Source organism: Dipodomys spectabilis, unplaced genomic scaffold (assembly GCF_019054845.1).
Source record: "Dipodomys spectabilis isolate Male_0828 unplaced genomic scaffold, ASM1905484v1 ptg000215l, whole genome shotgun sequence".
Taxonomy (NCBI): domain Eukaryota; kingdom Metazoa; phylum Chordata; class Mammalia; order Rodentia; family Heteromyidae; genus Dipodomys; species Dipodomys spectabilis.
The window spans coordinates 1,618,366-1,643,640 of NW_024870892.1; the positions used below are offsets into that span (position 1 = coordinate 1,618,366).

At 44.7% G+C, this 25,275-nt stretch overlaps 2 protein-coding genes across 3 annotated transcripts in view; one reads left to right on the top strand and one right to left on the bottom strand.

Annotated features, from left to right (window-relative positions):
* The window catches only part of Tpp2 (tripeptidyl peptidase 2), a 63,163-nt gene extending 59,650 nt beyond the window's left edge, over positions 1-3,513 (top strand). For both annotated transcript variants that reach the window (XM_042697058.1, XM_042697059.1), the window contains 2 exons: positions 1,478-1,597; positions 2,606-3,513. In XM_042697058.1, coding sequence (XP_042552992.1) covers positions 1,478-1,597; positions 2,606-2,695 — 210 coding nt within the window. In that variant the 3' untranslated portion in view covers positions 2,696-3,513. The remainder of the gene's footprint in view (positions 1-1,477; positions 1,598-2,605) is intronic.
* Positions 3,514-7,017: 3,504 nt separating this feature from the next.
* Positions 7,018-14,033, bottom strand: Mettl21c (methyltransferase 21C, AARS1 lysine). Its single transcript, XM_042697340.1, has 5 exons — positions 13,993-14,033; positions 12,791-12,923; positions 10,200-10,351; positions 7,876-7,993; positions 7,018-7,412 (listed from the first exon to the last, which is right to left on the bottom strand). Exons 2-5 carry the CDS (start codon positions 12,912-12,914, stop codon positions 7,018-7,020), a joined length of 789 nt encoding a protein of 262 aa, XP_042553274.1. The 5' UTR covers positions 12,915-12,923; positions 13,993-14,033.
* Between the last annotated feature and the right edge of the window lie 11,242 nt (positions 14,034-25,275).

A 25,275-nucleotide genomic window follows, 5' to 3' on the forward strand; every position in this document is an offset into this window, starting at 1 on the left:
AGAATAGGAACCATTCTTTCTGTATACATCAGGTTTCCTCACCTTATAAGAAGATAGTCAGCTGGGTTCCGGTGGCTCATGCCTGTAATCCTAGCTACTCAGGAGGCTGAGATCGGAGGATCGTGGTTCAAAGCCAGCCCAGGCAGGAAAGTCCATGAGACTCTTACCTCCAATAAACCACCAGAAAACTGGAAGTGACACTGTAGATCAAGTGGTAGAGCGCTCGCTTGAGCTGAAGAGCTGAGGGACAGCGCCCAGGCCCAGAGTTCAAGCTGCAGGACCGACAAAAAAAAAAAAAGATACTTAGTTGTTTTGAGGGCTCTTGAGGAGTCAATACTGCACAGAGATTAGGTCACTTGAGTTTGACAGCTGCTTGTACCATTCTTACCTGTAGTTCTAGGGGCAAGCGACTGAACGCTGATGCTTCCACTTACCTGTTGAATGAGGACAGCCTACTTTGGATGCGAGGAGTGACTACTAATTCATGGGGGGCCCAACAAGATGGTAGCTTCCTAACAGTGGAGACCTGAATACTAAACACTGCTAACCACTGGAAGCAAGCACATGAATCATAACTTGGTCCTGTTTTTTAGAAGTGGTATGACAATGGTTGATAAACTTGTCTTGGCGAATCTCAAAATGAGATTGTGACAGATAATTCTATTTTGCAGTAATGCTGCCAGCTTAGAGGCTGTTATATTACTCACCTTTCACTATGTATATGCCAATACTTTGGCTCTGGAAAACAAATTAGTGCTATAGAATTCCTTACTGGAGAACATTCTGCACATTCTAGAGAATAGAAACAAATAAACAATCACGTTTGACAGATGCTACAGACACAAGGCACATGTTTTTGTACTCCAATTTAAAATTTTCATTCTCGTTTACATTGTAGTGATTTTTCATGACTCGCTAAACTTTAGAATTTCTACTCTAGGGGCTGGGAAGATGGCTCAGTGGTAGAGCGCTTGCCTTGCATGCCTGAGGCCCTGGGTTCGATTCCTCAGCACCACATAAGCAAAAAGAAAAAAGCCGGAAGTGGCGCTGTGGCTCATGTGGTAGAGCCCTAGCCTTGAGCTGAAGAGCTGAGGGACAGCGCCCAGGCCCAGAGTTCAGGCCCCTGAACCGGACCCAAAAAAAAAATAATAAAAATAGAATTTCTACTCTAATTTTCCTTTTTTGTTCATTATTTATGTCAACTCTGGTTTATTTTGTCTGAAGTAGTATTTTAGATGGGATTTAAGTGGCTGGTGATTTCTCCTAAGAATAGTTTTCTACTCCCAAATAAATTCTTTCTTCTGTGGAACTACCAGACCTTTGTGAAGACACTCAGTATTCTTTTTAGAAATGTTTAATGTAAAATTCGCCTCAGAAGCTACACTTTGATTAAAGTCTCATTGCTTCCATTATTAAAAGCTATGTGGCTTACCATGTAAATATTTCATAGATAATTTTATCTTGTTTTGTATTACAGGTTTTGACATTTGCATACAAACATGCATTGGTAAATAAAATGTATGGGAGAGGCCTTAAGTTTGCAACTAAACTTGTGGAAGAAAAACCAACAAAAGAAAACTGGAAGAATTGTATTCAAGTAAGTGCCGTTTAAGTCATCTCTGCTGAGAGTCTCCTCAGTGCCACACAGCACGGAGTCTGTCTACCAGGAAGAGTAGGACAGGGTCTGGGCTCATCACAATGCGTTAGGACTTGATTCCAAGTGAGGTGAGCTAGTAGAAATGCGTGGGATGCCATTGTGAGCTCTGCAGCGTTTGAGAACATTGTTCACTCCTGTGTAAGAAACTTACATTAGCTTCGGATGTTTTCAGCAAGGGCAAAATATTTTTTAAGACAGTTTTCCTTTAGGAAAGAAACATCTCCTTAAAAATACACCTTACAAGGTGGCTCAGTGGTAGAGTGCTTGCCTTGCGTGCACGAGGCCCTGGGTTCGATTCCTCAACACCACATAAGCAGACAAAGCCAGAAGTGAAACTATGGCTCAAGTGGTAGAGCATTTACCTTGAGCTGAAGAGCTGAGGGAACAGTGCCCAGGCCCAGACTTCAGGCCCCATGACTGACTCTATATATATGCCTTATCTCAGGGATTTGTAGAATTTATATTTCATTTTGCTCTTAACAGGATAGACCATGTTTAACATGTTTACCACATCTCATATTCAGAGAAATCCTATAGTTGAGCTTTTTGTGTTGATTTTTATAAAAACGTATTTTTACAGAAATTGTCTCATATTGTCTTTGACACATAATTAGTTTCTTCGTTAAAAAAAAAGGAGGGAGAGGAAAAGGGTTGGTGGTGCTAATTACAGCTGAACTTTCTAGTCAAGAGTAGCTACATTTTGTAGTAATACTAAGCTGTGGGTGTGGAAGTGACCATGTGCGGTAGTGCAAGATGTCTGTATGGGCATTGTTCTATTCCCCTGGGGTTGTTTGGCAGTGAGGTTAGTAGGGAAGATAGTGGGTGGGTTGATAGAAGGAAGGTTCTACATACTATTACTTTATTACTACTAAGTGTTTGGCACAGAATTTACCTTGAATAGTGGACTGGGAGGTCTGTGTTCTCCTAACACATTATGTTGTCTCGTAGCTGATGAAGTTGCTAGGCTGGACCCACTGCGCATCTTTCACTGAAAACTGGCTCCCCATCATGTATCCTCCCGACTACTGCGTATTCTAAACCAACAAGACTTCACATTTTAAAAGAAAGTTTTATAGTGAATGGATATAAGAAATTTGTGGCATTTTTAGTCTATTGCATGTTTTCATCCACTCTCCAATGCTGGTCATTAAAATGATGTGTGTTTATCAGAGAATTCACTGGCTTGTGGCTTAATACATGTAAGTCTAGACCTCTGATGTCATGGTGTTTTCATGACACTTCACCCAGCTGGCGAGGGAGGTGTGGCCTGGCTGCCGGCCCCACTGAGGCAGACTGCAGCTTTTTAATGTGCATGAGAGGCTCTCAACGGTTATCTTTCTTTTAACTGCAAACCTGTAAATTTTTATTTTTTATTTTATAAATGAACAGGGTTTTAAAATGCTCGACTTTGATTTTTTTCCCAATTGTATGAAGGCCTTAAAAAGCTACATTAAGCGTAGCTAAAATTATTTATTGGACTGAAAATTAAAACTTCACTTCCAGATTTTTTTTTTTTTGGCTACTCATTTGCATTGTTAAGGGAGAAAAATAAAACCGGCACAAATGGTGGTGCTCAACAGAACATAACTATTTGCTTCGTCTTGGGATTGTGGCAGGCAAGTCTTTTACTTTCTCATCTGAAGTGCACAGCAGAGAATGAATCAGTAATACATGTATAAGTGCCAGACAGCTGAACTTTTATCCGGTATTGTAAAGATGCGCACATGGTATGTTTATTAACGTTGAAATAATGTAAAACACATGAATAAATGTGCAAAACCATGGTCCCAATACACCATATGCACTCTGATACCTTAATTTTTTTTATAAATAATAAAACTGAATATTGAAGCTTTTGCATTTGTTCTTAATTTTTTATAAATCAACTTTGGGGTTGCAACAAAATAATACATTAAATTCATAGACAAATTAGACATGAGGTAATTTATAGTGTTTCTTTTAGGCTTGCAATTATTTGAATATATTTCCAACTCCTATTATATGATTAACTATTGTATATGTTTTACTTTTTATCTTTCTGGTTACTACTCCTGCTTCTTATCCTGCCTTCATGAAATAAATAGAAACAGACAGTATTAAAAAGTGTATGGCCACTTGTCTAATACTCAACTGTGTGTACGTGGTTTTTTCCATCTTTTTTCCTTAGAATTTGATGGAGCAGACCAGTCAGCCAATCTTTTCTAGTCCTAGCTTTGTGTTCCTCTGATGAAAGCAACATGTTTGTGAGAAAGCGCTAGTGTACATAGACAGTTTGGCATCTGCTCTTCCCAGTGGCAGCGTCCCTCGCCCCTCACCCCCCTGTCCATGCGGGTTTGCTTCCTAGAGGAGCCGACAGGCTCCAGTGCATACGGTCTTCCCAGGGCCATGCTGCCAAAATAGTTAACTTTTGGAAACCAGGTCTTGCCTTTCCTTGTAAGCATTACCCTGGGTAACTGGCCGTTGCTTTATCTGCACACTGACACGAATCCTGTCGCTGTAGACCGTTGGCAAAGCTGCGCGTCTGTGCTGTTGAGCTGGGTCACACCTGTGCTGGCTGCAGGATGCTGGGCCTGTGTACGCTAGAGAGTAGATCGAAGTAGTGTGTGACATGACACAAGAAGTGAGAAGGGTGCTTGGAAATCTGTTTCTGCTCCGTGTCGCCGATGCTCACCACACCTGCCGAAAAGAGCTGAAGGAGCCGGGTAGAGGTGCCGGGGTGTGCACACTCAATACCTCTCAACGGTGAGGCGCGGGACCCAGGGTCACGGGTAGGCCTTTTCCATCATGGACTTCTTGCTCCTTGTTAATAGCACCCGCTTGCTGAATTAGCCGCTCTTATCTCAGGAGAGCCCGGTCTGGTCCTTTCAGCCAAGGCAAATCTTAACTCTTCCTTTCTCCCTCTGTCATCCCCTCCCCTGACGAGATGCCCAATGGCTGGGTGACTGGGTGCCCAGCCTGGCCCTGCTGGCATCTAATACTGGCTCAAGCACTGGAAGCCAAACACTCAGCCACCATGCAACTTGTCCAAAACCAGCTGTGTTCCCTTTGCTCTCACTTAAAAATTAGCATTGAATTGAGTCTTGTTCCCACTTTCATTTTCTACATCCAAAGATGTAAGAAACCCACCCGTGGGTCATCCGGGGAGACGTTACCTCTCGATTGGGATTTCTCATTTGTGGAACAAGCAAGCAAGATTGACGGCTGGAGGTGTGACTCAAGTGGCAGAGTGCCTTCGTTTGCAAACATGAGGTCCTGAGTTTAATTCTTCAGACCACCCAAAAAAGAAACCCTGTACACTTTAGGAGTCTGAATATGAGAAACCAAGAAAATCTGCTATTACCATCGCAAAGCATAAAAATGTTGTTGAGTTTTGTCCGCACTGTAAAGACTATCAGTCCTTTTTGCTTCTAAGTGATATTCCATTCATATCATGTGCCACATTTTGTTTATCCAGTTACCCGTTGATAAACCTATTGATTCATCGGAGTATATACTTAGGAACAAAGTTGCTATTTCAGAGCATGCTGCTTCTTAAACCTTGTAAGAACCCTGTTTGTTCCTAAGGGGCTATACTAGGTTTTCCCCATCTGCATCTTTTTTGACTGTTGTAAGTACTTGCGTTACAGAATCTCATGAGTCTTTTTAAGTCAGTTTTTCTTAATACTGACCTTACACATTTATTTCTATTCCTTGAAGTCTTTCTGCCACTTGAATCCATTGAATTGTACTCTTAATGAGTAGTGGGAGACGTTTATCTACAGTTTGGATACAAGCCCTTCTTTGGGTATGTTTTGCAAATCTAACCCCACCCTACAGTGTGGTGTCTTTCCTTCATGATGTCTTTTGAAGAGCAAATTTTAAATTTCATTTCTGAGTTGAACATTTGCTACCTGAGGTATCAGCTGTCATCATCTAATCCCATAGTCACAGATTTCATACTGTTCTAGAAGTTGTATCGTTTTTGTAGCTTTAACTGTTAATGTAAGTGTAGGTGTATGATCTGAGTTTGGGTTTGTACGTTAAATTAGAGAAGTTTAAAAGTTGTGTATGTTTTAAATAGTCTGAGACCACTGGCCTAAAAAAATCATTCTTTGCCTGATTGGGCTGAGTACCTCTGTCACTACTGGTTGGCCACACGTGTGGTTCTATAATATTCTATTCAACGCATGGCTGTCCTATACTATCCTATACCAACTGACTTGACTGAAATTCATTCTGGCAAACCACTGATTTCTAGATGAACTCATCTCCCATACTCGTTCACATGACCAGGAAGCAACTGCAAGTCGAGTTGGGCAGGATGGTTGAGACTCCGCACTCCGCCAGCAAACATCCAGGTACCTACCTCACAGGCACACATTCAACATCCTGTGAGTCCCAGTGAATCCCGGGCCTGGAGCTCCGGCTGCCGGCTAATCCAGGCCATACCTTGTTTCCACAGGCCAGAAATGGTGCCTGCCTTTCTAGAAATGATCGTAAAAGCCAGAAAAAGAAGTCCAAGAATAGTCTACAGAAACAGTTTGCAGCTCCCTAAGCTTACCAAGGTAGTACTATCTGACCCTTGCAACAAAAGTGGCAGAGCCTGGCCTAATACCGTATTGCCTGTGAATAGTACAAGGTTTACTAATCTGTCAAATTTACAAGCTTTATTTCCTTACACTAGCTAAAAATTTTCATAGTCTTGAAATGCTAGATTATTTTAAATTGCCCCTAATACAAAGAAGCTTATTTGAAGTGTGATACTTTATTTTGATTTTTTTATAACAGTCTAGAGAAACAAAATCTTCTTTCCTGGTGTTTCAGGGATTTTAATTGGAAAATTGTTGAAGACAAAAAAGAACAATTCAGCAACTTGAAATTGTCACAGGTAAAAGTTCCTAAGTCAGCATGTACTTCCTCATTCCAGCATCTAGCGGCTTCCAAACTTTGTACTTTTATCAATGTTGTCTATAATTGTCTTCTGACTTGAATTATTCACCCCCTTCTTCAGCTAAAATCTGTGTGTGTAGTTTTTGCAAGATATATTAACCCCATCAAACTCGATGTCAAATAGCATACATGAAACATGGAACACTGGTAGGCTCACCTACTCAGGAAACAGCTGAGAATCACAGTTCAAAGTCAGCCCAGGCAGCAAAGTCCATGAGACTTTGTCTCCAAAATAACCAGCAAAAAGCCAGCTAGAAGTGTAAATTAAGCAGGTTGAGTGCCAGCGAAGCAAGTGAGCTAAAGTTCCATTTATGAGTTTATTCTAGAGCAAGAAGGCATCTCCATGCAACACTTGGAAGCTGGTAAGAGATCTTCCTAATGCAATTTCCAACAGCTCTAAAACACTGGCTTACCAAGGCACATTCTTTTCTTTAGTCCCATTTTAGTATGCCCTGAAACAGTTTGACTGTTGACTCTGGATGTTCAGCCAAGAGAGTTGTATCAAAGACTTGCTTGAATTTGTCTAAGAATTCATAGTCGGTGCTGAATCGGAACTTGTTGGCCCACAGCAGGACGGTGCCCGGCTGGCAGAGGTGCACCATGGTGGCCAGCAGCTTGTCCAGGAAGTAGTGGTGGTAGACCACGTCGGAGGCCAGCACGTAGTCGTAGTAGAAGTCCGACTTGGGCAACTTCTGCTCCAGCTCGTCTCCCCACACCAGTTCTCTCACCTCGGGCACGTGAGCCGTGTGTGCCAGCGTGTTTCGTAAAAGATTGTACTGAAGGTTTCCTAGCACATCAGGCAGATCTGTCGCTGTGACTTGAGCTCCTAAGAGAGGAAGGATCACACAGTTCCATGGGGAGAAACAGGAAAATGGATCTGGCCTCCTCAACCTGGTCCCTGTCTCCATAATGGCGGCACAACATGTGACACAATTCGGGCTCTAACCTTCCCTGGGGGTGGTCCTGTCCTGGCCACTGTTGGATGATTACCTCCCTCCCTAGTCTTCACCCACCTGATCCAGTGGACCCCAACTTCACTCCTCCTCCTCCCCATCCCCCTCAGTTGTGAGGACCAGCAGAAATTCAATCACCTCTGTACACAGCTTCGCCATGTGGAAACTGGTGGATTGGAATGGCTTTGACCCAATGCTCATGATAGCTGCAGAGAACAGTATGACTGCCCACAAGAAATGCTGGGGAGACCGAAGTGTGAGCCCCATTTGCTGTCACTGTCACAGTACAGGTCTTTGGGGACAAGTGCAAAAAAAAAAAAAAAAAAATAGACAAACCTAAAATACTGGCCACAATGGAAACGAGGCCTGGTCCAGCACCAATTTCAAGTACTTTAGCATCTCGGAGCTTCAGTTCTTCTGTGTGTTCCTCTAGATACTGGCACAGAGCCATAGCCTAAAAATCATCAGGGTAACAATTTTCACCTGGGATTGGAATGCTGGCACCTACAGGAGCAAGTCCTTCCCACCTGGAGTTTCAGACTGAGATATTAAATATTGTCACTGTAGCAAAGAGTTCACCAGAACCGAAAGACATTTTGCATCATGCCACACCTCTATGAAAAGTACAATTGTGCCTAGGGAACTGCAGAAACTAATTTGTCCTATGCATTGGTTGACCAATGTCCAAGAAAAAGGGAGGCCTGGGAGGAGGTTACTAGTTGTTGTCAGCTCTTACAAATGGAGGTTACGCATGCGTAACAAATCTCTTCCACTGGTTTTTATTATGGTTTTTATTATTATGACTGGTTTTTATTATTATTTATTATATCAAAATTCAGGTTCATTAGAAGCGTGCTACATCAGGCAATTAAACAGTGGCCTTTGGCAGTCTCCCTTAAGTGATTTGTCTAAGAACCCCTCTAACAGAAGAGTGCTTCTCTGTCTTTAGATAACCAACAAATGTCCTGAATAGCTCGTGAGACTGCCTGTCTATGGGGTGACATCAGTTGGCTGGCCTAGAAATCACACAAGTATGAACATAAATTCATTCATAAAAGAGCTTTTCTCTGTACCTTTGAATTTCTACAGACATTACAGGTCACTGGGTTTGCAATGATTATAACAATGATTGCAATGATTATAATGGAGTATATGAAAGGCTGTAAGGCCTTATTGGGAATCAAAGTGAAATGGAGGCCAGGCACAATGATTCACACCTATAACCTCAGCTACTCAGGAAGGAGGATCGCAGTTCAAGACTGGTCCCTATGCAAGACCCTGTCTCAAAAAAAAAACAATACAGAAAAAAAAATAAAGTCAAGCACACAGACACTCTATTTCTAATGTCTGTTATACACTGCTGGTATTGTCTGTGTGCCAAACCATGAGAGTAGGAAGGTGGGAAGTTGTTTAGTATTTTCAAACTTGTTAAGGAAGAGACAGTTTTGAACAAAGCATACAGGTCATCGGTTATCAGCGCTTCCTGTTTAGGGGGACAGAACCCTAAGACCTGGAGCTGTTGGCCCTGTTTCTCCACCCCACTTGGACCACTCGCCAAGTCCAGGTGGAGAGCCCATGGAGACAGCTGGACAGGCCGCAGTCCTCCAACCTGGCAACCCAGCTCAGGACCTGCGGCCAGACAGTGCTCATCCGCAGACACAGGAAATGGGGTCACAGCGTCTCAACAAGATCTCAGAGTGACTTAGAACAAATAGAAGTTTGCCCTGGAGCTGGAGCAGTGGGGAAAGGGGTGGTGCTGGCCCCGGAATGCTCCGGGAGAATGCTTTACCAAACCAAGAACCATTCTGAGGCCCCAGAGCTCGGCTGAGAGGTGGGAATAATGATATAACTGCAGCTAACGGGGGCTTGAGAGTAATTCAGTTGGCACAGTCAGGAGCTAGACACCACCACTATCCACACAGGCCCTATGGAAACAAAGACAGTGGACGCGGTCATCACCCAGCCAGCAGGCCACAGATAGTAGCCCTAGATCCTCTACTGGACCGTACCACGTCGTGAACGGCTGGTGAGGGTGTGACTGTGGCCCACACATACCTATTGCGAACCCTAAATTCTTTTTTTTCTTTTTCTTTTGGTCAGTCATGGGGCTTTTACTCTGGGCCTGGGCGCTTTCCCTCAGCTCTTCAGCTCAAGGCAAGCACTCTACCACTTGAGCCACAGTGCTACTTCTGGTTTTCTGGTGGTTAATTGGAGATAAGTTTCATGGCCTCTCCTGCCTGGGCTGGCTTTGAATCATGATCCTCAGATCTCAGCCTCCTGAATAGCTAGGATGACAGGCATGAGCCACCAGTGCCTGGCCAGACCCTAAATTCTTAATTCCTGATCTTTTTCTTAATACATGAGCATTGCACCCTGCTTCTCCATATGGTCAGGTTTATTTAACATAATGTTTCAAGAAACAGAGTGGTGGTAGAGGTTTGTCTAGCATGCAAGAGGCCCTGGGCTCCATCTGAGTACTGCCACAAAAAGAAAACAAAACAAAAAGGCACATGCTTAAAGCATGCTTTGAAGAAATGTCAGGTCTCTGCAAAGCCCAAGCGCACAAGGTGAAAGCCCAGGACCAGTTCCCAAGACACCCTGGACAGACTGTGGCTTTTATCTCCACAGAGCCTGACGCCACCACCATGAAGTGTTCTCACCCCGGGCCACACCACGGCTCCATAGCTCTCGATGCATTCCTGCATGACGATCTTCCTCCCAGCAAAGCAATAGTGCTCCTGTGTGTAGCTGGCATAGTTGGTAGGAACGAATTTCTGGAGGCTCTGAAGAGATGGCTCTGTCTTGTTCAAATCTGTGAAGCAGAAAGATAAGATGAAACGCATGATTCATTAATCCCATGCACATATACTGATGGTGCGGTTAGCAAGATAGGGATGAGTTCAACAGTCTTCCAATAAAGGCAGCCATCCACAATGGCAGCAAATTAGCAAACACCCCCCCTCCCTTGAAATAACACAGGGCTCCTGGGGCAGGGAGCTTTGAGGCAGCATTTATGGAATGAGACCCCCTGCCCGAGGACAAATTCGGGCTTGCTTCCTCGGGCCAGGAAAGCCATGAGGAACATCTCCCCCTCTGGGTTTTGTTGGTTTCCTTGTTTGAGACGGGCCATGGCTATGAAGACCAAGCCGGCCTCCAAGTTAGGCTACCCCTGCCTCCGCTTCGCAAGTGCCAGGACTGCAGGTGTGATGCACCACATCCAACTCCTACCCCGTGTTTGGATGCCTGGAGGAAGCAAAATGGCCCAAGAGAGCTTTCTGGAACGAGAAACTAAATAAACGTGGACCCAACTAGTTTTAGGTCTTGAAGTCACAGTTGCACGTGTTGGTTGGAGTATGTTCTGTAAAGGCTCACCACAAATGCCCCTCCAAAGGCACGGGCCACCCGCAGACATGCCCACCCTGCGGTTGTGGGGCAGGTGGCTGTCAGCTGAGCCCTGGGTATTAAGTTTCTATTGCTTTAAATACTGCTTTGACCCCGTGACCACGCTAGGCGCTCTGGGATAGCACACAGCAGCAGGAATCACACATCACCACACGTATTCGCAAGCATTGAAGAATTCCAAGAGCAAAGAGGTGAAATGTCAGGAGGGAGAAAGCTGAGCAGGGCACCCTTGGGTGCTGTGGCTGGCAGGGGAGGAGCTGCTAGCCCCAGCGGGGAGGCCTTCACGGTGGAGCTGGCGAGGGGCTCAGTTCTACCTTCATCGCAGTTGTCTTTGTGGCCCAGGTCGTCTTTGCCCTGGGGTGGAATCTGGAAACACGCTAGATCAGGGGCAGCGAGGGAGAAGGTGAAATGCTACCATCAGCAATGACCACTTGAGGTGGAAGAAGGGAACACCAACACCGTGTCCCCCGGGGAATGGAGTTACAGTCAACAGGGGCCATCCTATGGCGGTTTCAAGTACCCCAAATTCTAGCATCCCCGCTGCCGTCACAACAGGTTCACAGTACAGAAACGCGGCAGGTGCTTTTAAAAACGCTCCTATTGGATGTCTGTTGAGTAAGATCAGAAGGCTTGGGTGTTACCTATTTGTATATGTTTCCATTGCATTTTTCTAGAAACTCATTCTTGTCGAATTTGACAACAGTAAGAGCACACAGCGTGTCAGGAAATGGTCCGTGGCCCATGGGAGTGGAGCGAGTCGTTTCTGAGCTCACAGGATGTGGAGGTTGGTTATTTCACCTTCACGGCCTCCACCATCCACCCCCACCACAGAGCTTTGTTTCACTGAGCTTTAATGGACCCACGAATGCAGGGTCGTTCAGGTGTGAGCAGTGTGTCCTTTAGTTACTTCCTGCTGCCCGGAAGGGGGGTGGAAGGAGGCTACAGGAAAAGGAAGGAGTCCAGGCTGGTCTTGAACTCATGAATCTCCTGCCTCAGCCTCCCACGTGTTGGGATTACAGGTGTGTATTGACACCCCCCATCTCAACATTATTTATAAAGGCTGGCCTACAACTCTTGTTCCATACATTTTTAAAAATTTTTATTGTCAAGGTGATGTACAGAGGGGTTATAGTTACATACATAAGATAGTGAGCTCATTTCTTGTCTAACTTATTAAGCCTCCCTCATTTTTCTCCCACTTCCCCCCCCCCATAAATCTCTTATGTTTTGCACAGATGAAAAAGTTTTAGTTAGTGCACTTCAAATCTTTTAATTGATTTTATCTATGCCAGCCTGGTCATTTTAAAGGTAAAGTAGAGTTGCATTTAAACACACACACACACACACACACACAACAATTCAGTAAAAGTAAAGAACATCCTTATTTAATAGAGTTTGGACTTTTCCACTGTAAATGAATATAAGTGTTTTCTGTAGCTTTGATTACACCTTTGCTATGTCTATTATTTATGTGATTTCTGAATCCATGTCCAGAATTGCAACTTTCAACTCTTACATTGTCCTAAAGGAAGAATGTCATGGTTACAAGGTTCCATTCTAGGAAGAAGCTGGTAGAAATGTACTTTATCAAAAATAAATTCGGATTGCACTTCTCAGGTTTTTGTTTATAATTGCAACATTCTTGCATTTATATAGATAGATACACACACAAGGCACAAGAACTGGGTAAATAAACACACAGGGACACATTCTTAATGCTATGTTGTTGCTTTCATAAAGGCACTTTTCTACTACATTATCAGAAGTAATAGAAAATGGAAATTCTAGTCTCTGACGTTGACTTGAAAACACCATGGCCATGGAAAAAGTGCCTTGAAGAAGGATTTACCTCCTGGGGGTCCCCCGGAGTCACTTTCCTGGAAAGCCCCCACCTCCGGGGCTTCTAACCAGTCGTGGCTCGTGGCTTCTCCCAGGCCCTGGTGCTGAGGCGCAGAGCTGAGACATGCGTCCATTGCTGGAGCCTGCAGAGAGCAAAGAACTGGACAGAACCTCACCCCTGGCCCAGGGCAAGGCTGATCCCGGAATGCTCCAGAGGAGTTAGCTTATCGCCTTAGCATCTGCTGAGCTGAAAAGAACGGCTGCTTGTTGGCTTCCTTCCCTGGCTGGCCAGGCGGTCACCCAAGGAACGGCCATGTGGTTAAGGTGGAGAAAGACCATTCAACATGCGGGCAGCGATGCGCACGGAGCCACAGGAGCAGAGTGTTAGCTGGGCCAGGGACCTGCACCAGGCCGCTCAGGCAGCCACAGCGAGTTTGTGTGAACGGATGGTTTGCATCCATTCACCCCACCTCCAAGTCTGGTCACACCTCACTCGGTTCTGTGTGAAGTGTTATTTCTCCTCATGCTAGGGGGGTTTTGTGACCAACAGGCTGGCACAGACTCTTGGGTTGGCACAGGCTCCTGGCCTGGCACATACTCCAGGCAGCTCTGCTCTCCTCTGAATCTCTGCTGGAAGACAGCAGAATGCTGGCCACAGTTGAGAGCATGACCTGGCCCAGCTCACCACACTTGGCAGTCCTGCTACCCCTTGTGCCCATTTCCTCCCAGGCAAAAGGGCAGAAGAGGCTCTGCCAGCTGCCGGGTGGGTGGTGAGAAATGGAGGAGCAAAGGTGGTTCATAAAGTCCAGCAAAACTCCAGGTTCAGGACAGGAGGGCTGGCTTTGGGGAGCATGTATTGGCATCAAAGCCATACCGTGAGCCAGAGCACTAAGCATGTTCTAGAACACCCAGTGGCATCCTGGAATCATCCTCTCCACCACCCCCAGAATGCACACATGTCCTTGCACACTCTCACACAAGAGGATTCAGACTCCATTCCCAGATTGAATTCTCCTGGGCGTGGTTGGCAGGTGACAGAGCCACGTGTCCCGCTGGGAATTCACCTGTGACCCAGGCTCCTCCACCTTCCACTACCTGATTTCAAACCAGGTTCTCTTGACCTGGTTTGCCAATCCCCCCAAACCAGTCTAAGCATGCTCTGACAGTTCCTGCTTCCATAGGGTATTTTTTTCTGCTCACACATATACTTACTTCTTCCTTCTTTACAGCTTACTTGCAACTCCAAGAAGTTAATGGTTCCACCTTTAAAAAAAAAATAGCAGACTAAGCTGAGCACTGGTGGCTCACGCCTGTAATCCCACCTACTCAGGAGTCTGAGATCTGAGAATTGCAGTTCAAAGCCAGCCCAGGCAGGAAAGTCCGTGAGACTCTTATCTCCAATAAAGCACCAGAAAACCAGAAATGGAGCTGTGGCTCAAAGTGGTAGAGAGTCTGCCTTGAGCAAAAGAGGTCAGGGACAGGGCCCAAGCCCAGAGTTCAAGCCCCATGACTGACTAGCCCCACGACTGGTTACTGCCCAGTTCCTAGAGGGAGACTTCTCCTGAGGAGAAGTCAGCTATAGTGCTGGCTCTGCTTTGTGCAGTGTCTAGAAAATGCGATCTTGGTGGCACAGCGGGAGATGAGAGCGTGCACTGGCCCACCCACAACTGCTGATGGTCCCCTCCAGAGCTGTGGATTTGCCACAGCACACAGAACCCTCCCTCCCTTGCCACCAGAGATGCTCTATATTACACTGAACACATTTCTTTTGCATGCAAAGAAAGGAAGCAATTGAAAAGCAATGTCAAAACCACCAGCTTAGTCTACTCAGTATCTGTGACTCATCTGATAGAACATAAGATCTGTATCACATGCCAGCGTGTAGCCAAGAGCTGCTGCACAGTCTTTCCAAGTGACTCCTCATTAGTGCTCTTCAGTGTCCAGCTGTTAGTTGAATGCTGACTTACCTTACGAAGCAGAAGAGATCACAATTTCAGTGCGTCCTTTCGCCCCTCTGTTTTATATAGGTCTGCACCTGAAAGGATTCACTTGTTGTGAACAAAAGCCAGCCAGTGGAAGTTCAAGTTATTTAGGGTAGCATTACCTGCTAGTACTCAGAGACATATTGCTTTGCTAGAATTTTCCCTCCCTCCCTTCCCCCCTCCCTCCCTCCCTCCCTCTTCTCTCCCTCCCTCCCTCCCTCCCTCTTCTCTCCCTCCCTCCCTCCCTCCCTCTCACACACATACCTGTGTCTGTTACACACACACACACACACACACACACACACACACACACACACACACACAGAGTTCTTGCGACATGAAATGGAATTGCCCATAAAAGATCCAGAAATATCTCTCCAGGAGAACAGAGGCTTCTCCAGCCATATCCAGTTGCTGTGCTGCCATTTGTAATGCAGACTTCGATTTCACATTTAAAGGACTGGGGGGGGGGGGGGGGAATGGTAGCTGGGGTTTTGCACAGGCTTGAACACTTGGTACACCTAGCTCCAGGGGCGGGGCTGCTATCGGCTCTGCCCAGGACCCCTGAATCTACAGAGGGGCAGGAAGGCATTGCCACAAAAGAGGAAATCTGTCTACAAGATGGCAGGGAGATGGGAGGGAGGGGAGGAAAGTAGAAGAAAAATGAGGGAAGGGGTAACAAGTTTGACAAGAAATATACCCTTTTTTTTCCTTGGTTGGTCGTGGGGCTTGAACTCTGGGCCTGGGCACTGTCTTTGAGCTCTTCAGCTCAAGGCGAGCGCTCTATCACTTGCACCACAGCACCACTTCCGGTAGTTCCTTCGAGATAAGAGTCTCACGGACTTTCCTGCCCTGGCTGGCTTTGAACCACAATCCTCAGATCTGAGCCTCCTGAGTAGCTAGGATTACAGGCATGAGCCATTGGTGCCCAGCTAAGAAATGTGTTTGTTACTTTACTTATATGACTGTAACCCCTCTGTACATCACCTTGACAATAAAAAATTAATTGAAATGAGGGCTAGTAGAAGCTGGCACTTACGGTTCACCGCTATAATCCTAGCTACTCAGGAGGCTGAGATGTGAGGATTACAGCTTGAAGCTAGCCCAGGCAGGAAAGGATTCGGATCAGAAAACCAGAAGTGGCGCTATGGCTCAAAGTAGTAGAGCACTAGCCTTGAGCAAAAGAGCTCAGGGTCAGCACCCAGGCCCAAGATCAAGCCCCACAACCACCGCCACCAATAACAACGACAACAATAATAATGATAATCTAAGGGCTCAGTTGAAAGGGAAGAAGGAAAATCTTGTTCATTTATGAAGCTCTTCAACCCTTAAGAAAAAGAACACCAATCCTGTGAAAGATAACCCCAAGCAAATAGGACTCTATCTATCTATCTATCTATCTATCTATCTATCTATCTATCTATCTATCTATCTATCATCTATCTGTCTGTCTGTCTGTCTGCCTGCCTGCCTGTCTGTCTGTCTGTCTATCTATCTATCCGGCCAATTCCTTTAAGGTCAGGATTGTTGGCTAGATGTGCTGTGGGCCCCTACGGGTCGGGTCAGTGCAGGAAGAAACCAGCCTTTTCCCAGCCCCACTGCTCCCATGCTCCCTTCTTCTCAACATGGCCATGTCTGCCACGTCACCTTGCGTTTCTATCACTTTTCCTACCAGGAGCCACATCTCCATAGAAAATAGGGAAAAGAATGCCATTGTTACAATTTGATTTTTTTGTTAAATCCAACTTTTAAAAACTGGTTACAGGGACTGGGAAGGTGGCTCAGTGGTAGAGCGCTTGCCTTGCATGCATGAGGCCCTGGGTTCGATTCCTCAGCACCACATAAGCAAAAAGAAAAAAGGCCAGAAGTGGCTCTGTGGCTCAAGTGGTAGATCGCTAGCTTTGAGCTGAAGAGCTGAGGGACAGCGCCCAGGCCTAGAGTTCAGGTCCCACGACCGGACCCAAAAAATAAAAATAAAGACTACAGCTTCTTAAAAAAAAAAAAAAACTGGTTAGAATCAGGCATAGTGGTGTATGCCTACACCACCAGCTACTCAGGAGGCTGAGAAAGGAGGATCTTAAGCTGCAGGCCAGCATGGGTGATCTAAGAACCCCTGTCTAAAGATAAAAATAAAAACTAAAAAGGACTGGGTGCTGGTAGCTCATACCTGTAATCCCAGCTACTCAGGGGCTGATATCTGAGGATTGCAGTTCAAAGTCAGCATGGGCAAGACAGTCTGGGAAACTCTTATCTACCATTAGCCATTAAAAAGCCAGAAGTGGAGGTGTGGCTCAAGTGGTAAAGTGCTAGCCTTAAGCAAGAAAGGTCTGGGACAGTACCCAGGTCCTGAATTCGAGCCCTAGAACTAGCACCAAAAAGAAAAGAAAAGTACAAGGGCTGGATCAATAGTAGAGTAATTGTCTAGCATGCTCAAAGCCCTGTGTTCTATCTTCAGCACAGCAAAAAAATGATAAACTAAAATCTGGTTGCATTGCTTATGTATTTATACATACATAATATGTAGACAATACACATACATAACATATTATGTATATATGTATAAACTACATACATACTATATAAGTATGATATATAATACAAATATACATTCTAAACATTTTTTAGTGAACCAAACCAAAAGAATAAATTAGCTTGGTGTTTGTGGCTCATGCATGTAATCCTAGCTAATCAGGAGGCTGAAATATGAGGATTGTAGTTCAAAGCCAGACTGGGCAAGAAAGCTCTTAACTTCAATGAACCAACAACAACTTAGAAATGGTGTGGTGGCTCAGAGTGGTAGAGCACTAGTCTTGAGTACCAAAAAAAAGCTCAGGGATAGCATCTAGGCCCTGAGTTCAAGTCCTGGGCCCAGCACCAATAAATAAATGAATAAATCTTCTGTAATCCCACTATCAAAAAACAAGGTAATATTTTTTTTATATAAACATCTAGGTATTTTTAAAATTAAATTTAAAAAACTCTTTTACTGAAAAAAAGAGGCTGGATAGAGACTTGTAGCTCTTCTGAACTTGGTTCAAAAGTCATTTTTCGGAGGGCTGCTATGAGAGCTAAATTTGATCTCTTAAATATGCAGGCGTTGGGATGAGTTAGAGGAGAGGGTCCGAAACTCAGAATTGTGAGCAGTTTTGATCAGAAGTCTCCAGAAGCTGAAATCCTGGAGCACTGGCTTGAGGAGGCACCTAGAAGTTGGGACTCGCTCCTGGCAGGTGCAGTTGCTCTGTAAGACCCTCCTGTGCCGGAGGGGAGAGGGAGGACACGGGACAGGACACAAAGTCGTGTTCAGATCATTCCGGTGGAGGGGTGAGGCAGGCTAATCTGAGGGCGGGCTCCAGAGGGTTTGCTGATGAAGTAAGCTCCCCGAGGTAGGTTTGGACTGGCTAGGAAAGAACTTTCTAACAAGCAGTGGTGGAACAGTTGATCTCAGGAATCCCTGCTTCATGGAAAATGGGAGGGATGTGGAGTGCGGAGGCAGAGCGGCGTCCACCCCGGGCCTCTGGGTTTTCTCCCCCCTGCGTTTGTACGGGGGACCACAGAGGACAACGGACATGGCTGCATCAGATCACGTTCTGGATTTAGCAACAGCAGCTGGCCATCACTCCAAGAGAAAACTTTTTCCCAATAAAGTTCTATTAGGAAAGAATGTGTTTACCTGGTGGAACTATTCTGGGAGGTTCCATAGTGGGGAAACTCCTTCTGTCCTTCTCCCCCTTCTAGGTCAGACTGGATTGGACAGGCCTGTTCTCTCAGGAGGTGGCCCTGACCAGGCTCCAGACAAACAGGCTGAAATCACAACAAAGGGGTGAGAGGCCCATCCTGTCTGGGGGGGGGGGGTTGCGGGGAAGGGGGGTCTGCTCGTCCCCATGTGGCTCTAGCCTAGTGAGCGGGAGAACTCTGTTTCATTCTTCTTTTAGAGACAATACCCTCCAGAAGGTTCTAGAAGAAATGCATCTGGTCGGTTCTTCTGTCTAAGCAGAGGAAACCATTCAGTAAAGCTGCCTCCACAGACATCTGCTCAAGAAACCTGTTCCACAGCCACCGTACCTTATAAAGACAAAAGCTTTTGAGGAAAACCATTAAGATGTCAGGCTCTTGTGAACATACATAATTGAATTGTATCCTGACCAATGGTGTGTGTGTGTGTGTGTGTGTGTGTGTGTGTGTGCGTGTTTGTCTAAGTGTGTGCTGGTGTGTGCACGTATGTCTGTGTCTACGTGCAATCTCCTATTACTGATGTGATTATATGAACATAAAGTACAGGACACTTTGTGAAGATGAAATTAGATGGGAGCAAAGAAGAGGGGGATAAGAAAATAATGATGGGGGCTGGGAAGGTGGCTCAGTGGTAGAGCGCTTGCCTTGCATGCATGAGGCCCTGGGTTCGATTCCTCAGCACCACATAAGCAAAAAGAAAAAAGCCAGAAGTGGTGCTGTGGCTCAAGTGGTAGAGCGCTAGCCTTGAGCTGAAGAGCTGAGGGACAGCGCCCAGGCCCAGAGTTCAGGCCCCATGACCGGACCCCAAAAAAAAGAAAATAATGATGATGATGATAACAATAACAACAATAATAACAAAGGCTATAATTTTTTTTTTTAATTACCCATTATAGGTTAACCTGATGGATGTGCTTTGAGTGGATTTTTTTTGTTTACTTTCATTACAAGCTGTCATAACTTGAGCTTCTCCAGCAAGGTTAACTTATTTTTTTTTTCTTTCTTTTCTTTTTTATTTTTGCTTATGTGGTGCTGAGGATTCGAACCCAGGGCCTCATGCATGCAAGGCAAGCGCTCTACCACTGAGCCACCTTCCCAGCCCTGCAAGGTTAACTTAAAAGTAGGGATCCAGCACAAAAGGAGAGACTAAGAAGAAAAAGTAAAGGAAGGATGCATTTTCCAGTTGCTCGATGCTACAGGTACTAGGAGTTATTCCTGAGAGCTCTTCAGGAGCTGTCTGAAATGCAACTCAGACTTGCTAACCCAGAGGACCAAAGGGGGAACTGTTTCTATGTGTTCCTATTAGCCAGAGGTCAAGGGAGACACCAGGGGTATAACTGCGTGCATTTCTGAGTTGCTCAGGTTAAGGTGCTCCCAAACCTTGCATCTGAGAAGCTGGTAAGGAAGTAGGTGGGGTAGATCTCAGCAGGGGTGGAGTTGGTTGTGATCATGAGTCCCTGTGTGGAATGTCTGCCACCACCAGAGCAGAGAGGATGGGGGAGGAGGATCTCAAACTGAACAAGAGTCTACGCCACCCTCATACCCTGGTGTCATTTTCTATAAGGAGTATGCATTGCTGACTCAAACTTGACGCAGGTTTTCATTTCCACTTCATTTTAAAACTAAATAAACTTAGTGTAAATTGGGATAATCCTATTAATCACAAAATAATTATTGGTTCTTCTGTTAACAAAGAAGACCTAATCATATGTGGTAAAGTGTGGTGAGTCAGATTGTGTTGAGGGGTTGGACTACTGCCACAGATTTTGTAGCCAGGAAGAGAATTGAGGTTCAACCACAAATACAACACAGACAAGTGAGAGTTTATCATCAAGGATCAGGGTAGGTATAAAGGAATAAAAGATTACTAAGAAACCCTCAGGGGTAAGAGAAGTTTTGCCTCCTCTGACCTAACAGCTCCTACTTGAAGGTAGGTTCTCAGGCAGCATCTGGGGCTGGTAGAAGTTAGGCTACTTGAACTATGATGAGAAAATGCTAGTTAATAATAACACTAATCAAATGTTAATACCAATAATGTAATCTACAAGCATAGTTTTTTTTTAAAATTGAAAACCTATTTATATTATTAACTCATGAGTTGCCCACAGCAATTTTGGCACCTTACCTTCAGTGGAGATAGGGTAATGTAGAGGGGTTTTGCTGCCTGCTCAGCCCCTCCTTGAGCATAGCAAGATCCTACAGGACAACAATTTCTATCAGAGTAAAAAGAAAAATAATGGGTTAAATAACACCAAACTTCACCCACAAAAAATTAGTAAGCTGAGCTACATTAAAATAAATATCTTCTGTGTAAAGATCATCATCAAGGGAATAAGATGGGGCATAGGCTCAGAGAATACTTTCGCAAAAGAACATTTTAATGAGAGATTATTATCCAAAATAGACCAAAAAATCTTTTAAAAGTTCAGTAGTAAGAAAATGAGTGAAGAGGGCTGGGAAGGTAGCTCAGTGGTAGAGCACTTGCCTTGCATGCCTGAGGCCCTGGGTTCGATTCCTCAGTACCACATAAGCAAAAAGAAAAAAGCCGAAATGGCACTGTGGCTCAAGTGGTAGAGCGCTAGCCTTGAGCTGAAGAGCTGAGGGACAGCGCCCAGGGCCAGAGTTCAGGCCCCACGACCGGACCCAAAAAAAAAAAAAAAAAAAAGAAAATGAGTGAAGAAACTTAAAAATGGACGCACAAAAAAGACCCAACCATCAGTTGTCTAAAGAAATACATCTATCTGACAGAAAAAAAAAAACTTAAGGTGAAAAGTTGAAAAAAAAAGAAGTCTTCTAAGCAAATGGGTCTCAAAAATAAGTAGAAGTAACTATGTTTATTCCTATCCTCCAGAGGAGATTTCAAATCAAAACGAGTCATAAGAGACAAAGATGGCCACTTCCTATTAATAAAGAGAACTTTCCATGAAGAAGACAGCAATTCGTAACATCTATGTACCAAATGCAAGAGTGTTTAACTTGTTCAATGCCATTAGATTTTTAAATGGACACAGTCCCAACACGATGACAGCAGGAGACGCTAATATCCTTCTCTCACCAGTACATAAGTCACGAAGGCAAACGCTCAACAGACTTATATGACACCATCAACCCGCTGGATCTAACTGACATCAACTATTTCATCCTACAGCTGACATTACACATTCTCTCAGCAGCCCCATGAAACATTCTTCAAAATAGACCATATTCCAGGTCATGAAGTCATGGTACATATGAAAAAAATTAAAATGACTCCCTGTAGTCTGTTTGACCATAACAGAATAAAATTAGAAGTCAACTGTAAAATAAAAAGCACACCAAACAGCTGGACACTGGTGGCTCATGCCTGTAATCCTAGCTACTCAGGAGGCTGAGATCTGAGGATCAGGGTTCAAAGCCAGCCTGGGGAAGCAAAGTCTAGATGACTCTTACTTCCAGAAAACCAGAAGTGGAGCCATAGCTCAAAGTGGTAGAGCACTACCCTTAAGCAAAAGCGCTCAGGGAGAGCAGTGCCTTGAGTTCAAGCTCCACAGAAGACTGGGGAAAAAACCCAACAACAAAACAATCAACTCTAGAAAACAAACACATGGAGACTGGAGAGATAAGAGGGGAAATAAAAACAAGTTCCTAGAATCCAATGAAAATGAATATACAACTTACCTTTGGGACACAGCAAAGGAAAGTTTATAGTCATGAGTGCATCAACAAAATAGATATATCTCAAGTTAATACCCTAATGATGCATCTCAAACTCTTAAAGCCAAACCTAAAGAAGTAATAAAAATTAGGGCAGAAATTAATAGACACTAAAATTAAAAAACAGGGCTGGGAAGGTGGCTCAGTGGTAGACTGCTTGCCTTGCATGCCTGAGGCCCTGGGTTCGATTCCTCAGCACCACATAAGCAAAAAGAAAAAAGCCAGAAGTGGCGCTGTGGCTCAAGTGGTAGAGCACTAGCCTTGAGCTGAAGAGCTGAGGGACAATGCCCAGGCCCAGAGTTCAGGCCCCACGACCAGACTCTCTCCCCCAAAAGAAAACAAGAACAAAAACAAAAACAAAAATTTACAAAGACTCAGCAAACTTAGAAGTTGTTCCTTGGCCTGACACCGGTGGTTCACACCTATAATCCTAGTTATTCAAGGGGCTGAGATCTGAGGATCATAGTTCAAAACCAACCCAGGCAGGAAAGCCTGTGAGACTCTTATCTCCAATTAACCACCAGAAAACAGGAAGTGGCTCAAGTAGTAGAGTGCTCACCTTGAGCTTCAAGGCTCAGGGACAGCACCCAGGTCCAGAGTTCAAGCCCCATGACTGACAAAAAGAAAAATGCCAGGAGTGGCACCAGTGGCACAAGTGGTAGAGCACTAGCCTTGAGCAAAAGCAGCTAAGGGATAGTGCCCAGGCCCTGAGTTCAAGCCCCAGGACTGGCAATAAAATAAAATAATAAAATAAAAACAAAATCCATATGGAAAAAGACAAACAAACTTGGAACAACAGGAAACAGTAACAAGTCTTTACCATTTAATATTTCAGTGGGGACTTGGTGATCATGGAGCATGTTCAGGATTAGTTCCCCCAGGGGAAGTCTAACACGTAGCTGTTGTACAAATCCTGTCTCACAGTGTTTGTAGGAAACCTTGAGTGAAACTCAGACATCAGTCACCAAGTAGATGCAAGCTGAAACCCTGAATCGCAGGCTAGCGGAAGAGCAGGCAAATTGCCACAGCCTTGGTGCTCTGCCCTGTGTCGCCGTCTCGAGGGCATTATGAGGGCTCCAGCACGGGATCATCTTTCCATTCCTGACATATGAGCCACTTGAGGTACTGGACCCACCACAAGTGATTTCCCCAAGGAACGATTGCAGCATGCCTCCATGCACAGGCAACGAGATCAGAAAAACTCAATTGCACAGGCATGGAAAACAGCGCTTTCTTATCCCACAGCCCCTCTCTGAAGCCAGAGATCAACGGGACAAAACATGAGAATGTCATCATCCTTTCCCTTCCAAGAGAGTAGCTGTGATTTCGTGTGCAGCTCATCGAGGATTTCTGCTGTCCACCAGTCCCGGAGAGCTGTGGACTGCTGCACTCCACGTTAGCCCTGCCACTTCAGACCTGCTGCCGTAGCAGCAGCCTGGACGTTGACAAGGACCCAAATATAGCCTGCCTTTTTATATCTCTCCTGGCACAGTGAGAAAAAGGATCAGAGAGCACTTGCGAATGCCGTAGTGCCATCAAAACTTAAAGCATCTTATTTAGAATCCTTCTTTTTCCATTCTTTTTTTTTTAATCTAGGTTAACCATTTTTCCTCCCCAAATAACTGTTTTGCTCACTTCCAGCTTTTATCTTTTTGCTTAGGTGGTGCTGAGGAATTGAACCCAAGGCCTCAGGCATGCAAGGCAAGCGCTCTACCACTGAGCCACCTTCCCAGCCCTCTTCTGAATTTTTAAGTCCCTAAGTTCAATCCCCAGCATTAAAGGAAAAGAAAACAAATAAGAATTAATAGCAACATCGAATTTTAAAAACAACAAAATCTTTAAATTATATTATGAGGGAGAGAAAATTCTGAGACCTTTTGTTGCAGAGAAAATGAGTTAAAGAGAGGGGTAAAGAGATGCTTTTTATTTAGAGGAAAGAAATGAAGGCACGTAGGCTGTTAGAAATGATGGAAAGTGCATGAAAGAATGCTGACGTCGTAAGGGAGAAATGCTTAGAGTAAGTTGGAATAGATGGATGTTATGGTGTGACCTTTCAAAGTCTCCCAAAGTTCATGTTGGAGCTTAATTCCTACTTCAGTCTCTGAGATGGGTCTTCCAGCAGTGTTTTAGGTGTTGCAGCAGTGCTGCCATGGATGAGAATAGAATCCTTATCAAAGGGCCTAACTGAGCCTTTCACCTCTTTTTCCTTCTACCATGTGAAGATGCAAAAAGAACAAACTGTCGCTGGGAGTCGGTGGCTCATGCCTGTAATCCTAACTATGTGGGAGGCTGAGATCTGAGGATCGAGGTTCAAAGCTAGCCCGGGTAGGAAAGGCTACAAGATTCTTATCACCAATAAACCACCAGAAAACCGGAAGTGGTGTTGTGGCTCAAGTGGTAGAATGCTTGCCTTGAGCTGAAGAGCTATGGAACCCAGAGTTCAAGCCCATGTCTGACAAAAAAAAAAGAACAAACTGTCTATGAGGAACTGGCCTCTGTTAGACATGTAATCAGCCTCCGCCTTGACCTTGGATTTCCAAGCCTCCAGAACTTAATATTATGACCTTTGTAAGTTGTAGAGTCTAAGATACTTTGTTATTGCCACCTCAAAGTAGAACTACAAGGAGGAAAATATGTAGATGATTTGGCAAGGCATCTGAGAAGCCTCTTCAGCTCTCACAGTCGTTTGCTTCTAAAGATGCAGAGAAGGTGTTCAAGGCTTGAGGAGGGAAGAAAAGAGACGAGGCATGTAAACACGTGAGTACTCACAGACTACCATAATGCACTAACGCCACTCAGATCTTCATTATTAAAAATGAAAAGTGAGTCTAATTAAAGTGGCTCATGTATGTAGGGTAATCTGGTGGTAAAAACAATGAACCCAGCTTTAGGGTTCCACTATTTTCAATTTACCCTTTTCCCACTCATAACACTTCCTCTGTCCTATTATCTGAACAGACCACAGAAATATGAGCACTAATAAGAATTTAAGGCTGAGATTCTAAACCTGTGGAGTTTGGGCTTGAGAGGGGAACACAGTGACATCTGCTGGACATTGTGTGAACTACTAGTCCCATATTCCTTTCTATTT

Excerpts from the sequence above, each read along its gene's own strand:
- Mettl21c (XM_042697340.1), bottom strand. The coding sequence starts at position 12,914 with ATGGACGCATGTCTCAGCTCTGCGCCTCAGCACCAGGGCCTGGGAGAA. Across the intron at positions 7,994-10,199 it reads GAGCCGTGGTGTGGCCCGGG|GCTATGGCTCTGTGCCAGTA; the intron begins GTGAGAACACTT and ends GATGATTTTTAG. Across the intron at positions 7,413-7,875 it reads CATTGTGGCCAGTATTTTAG|GAGCTCAAGTCACAGCGACA; the intron begins GTTTGTCTATTT and ends TTCCTCTCTTAG.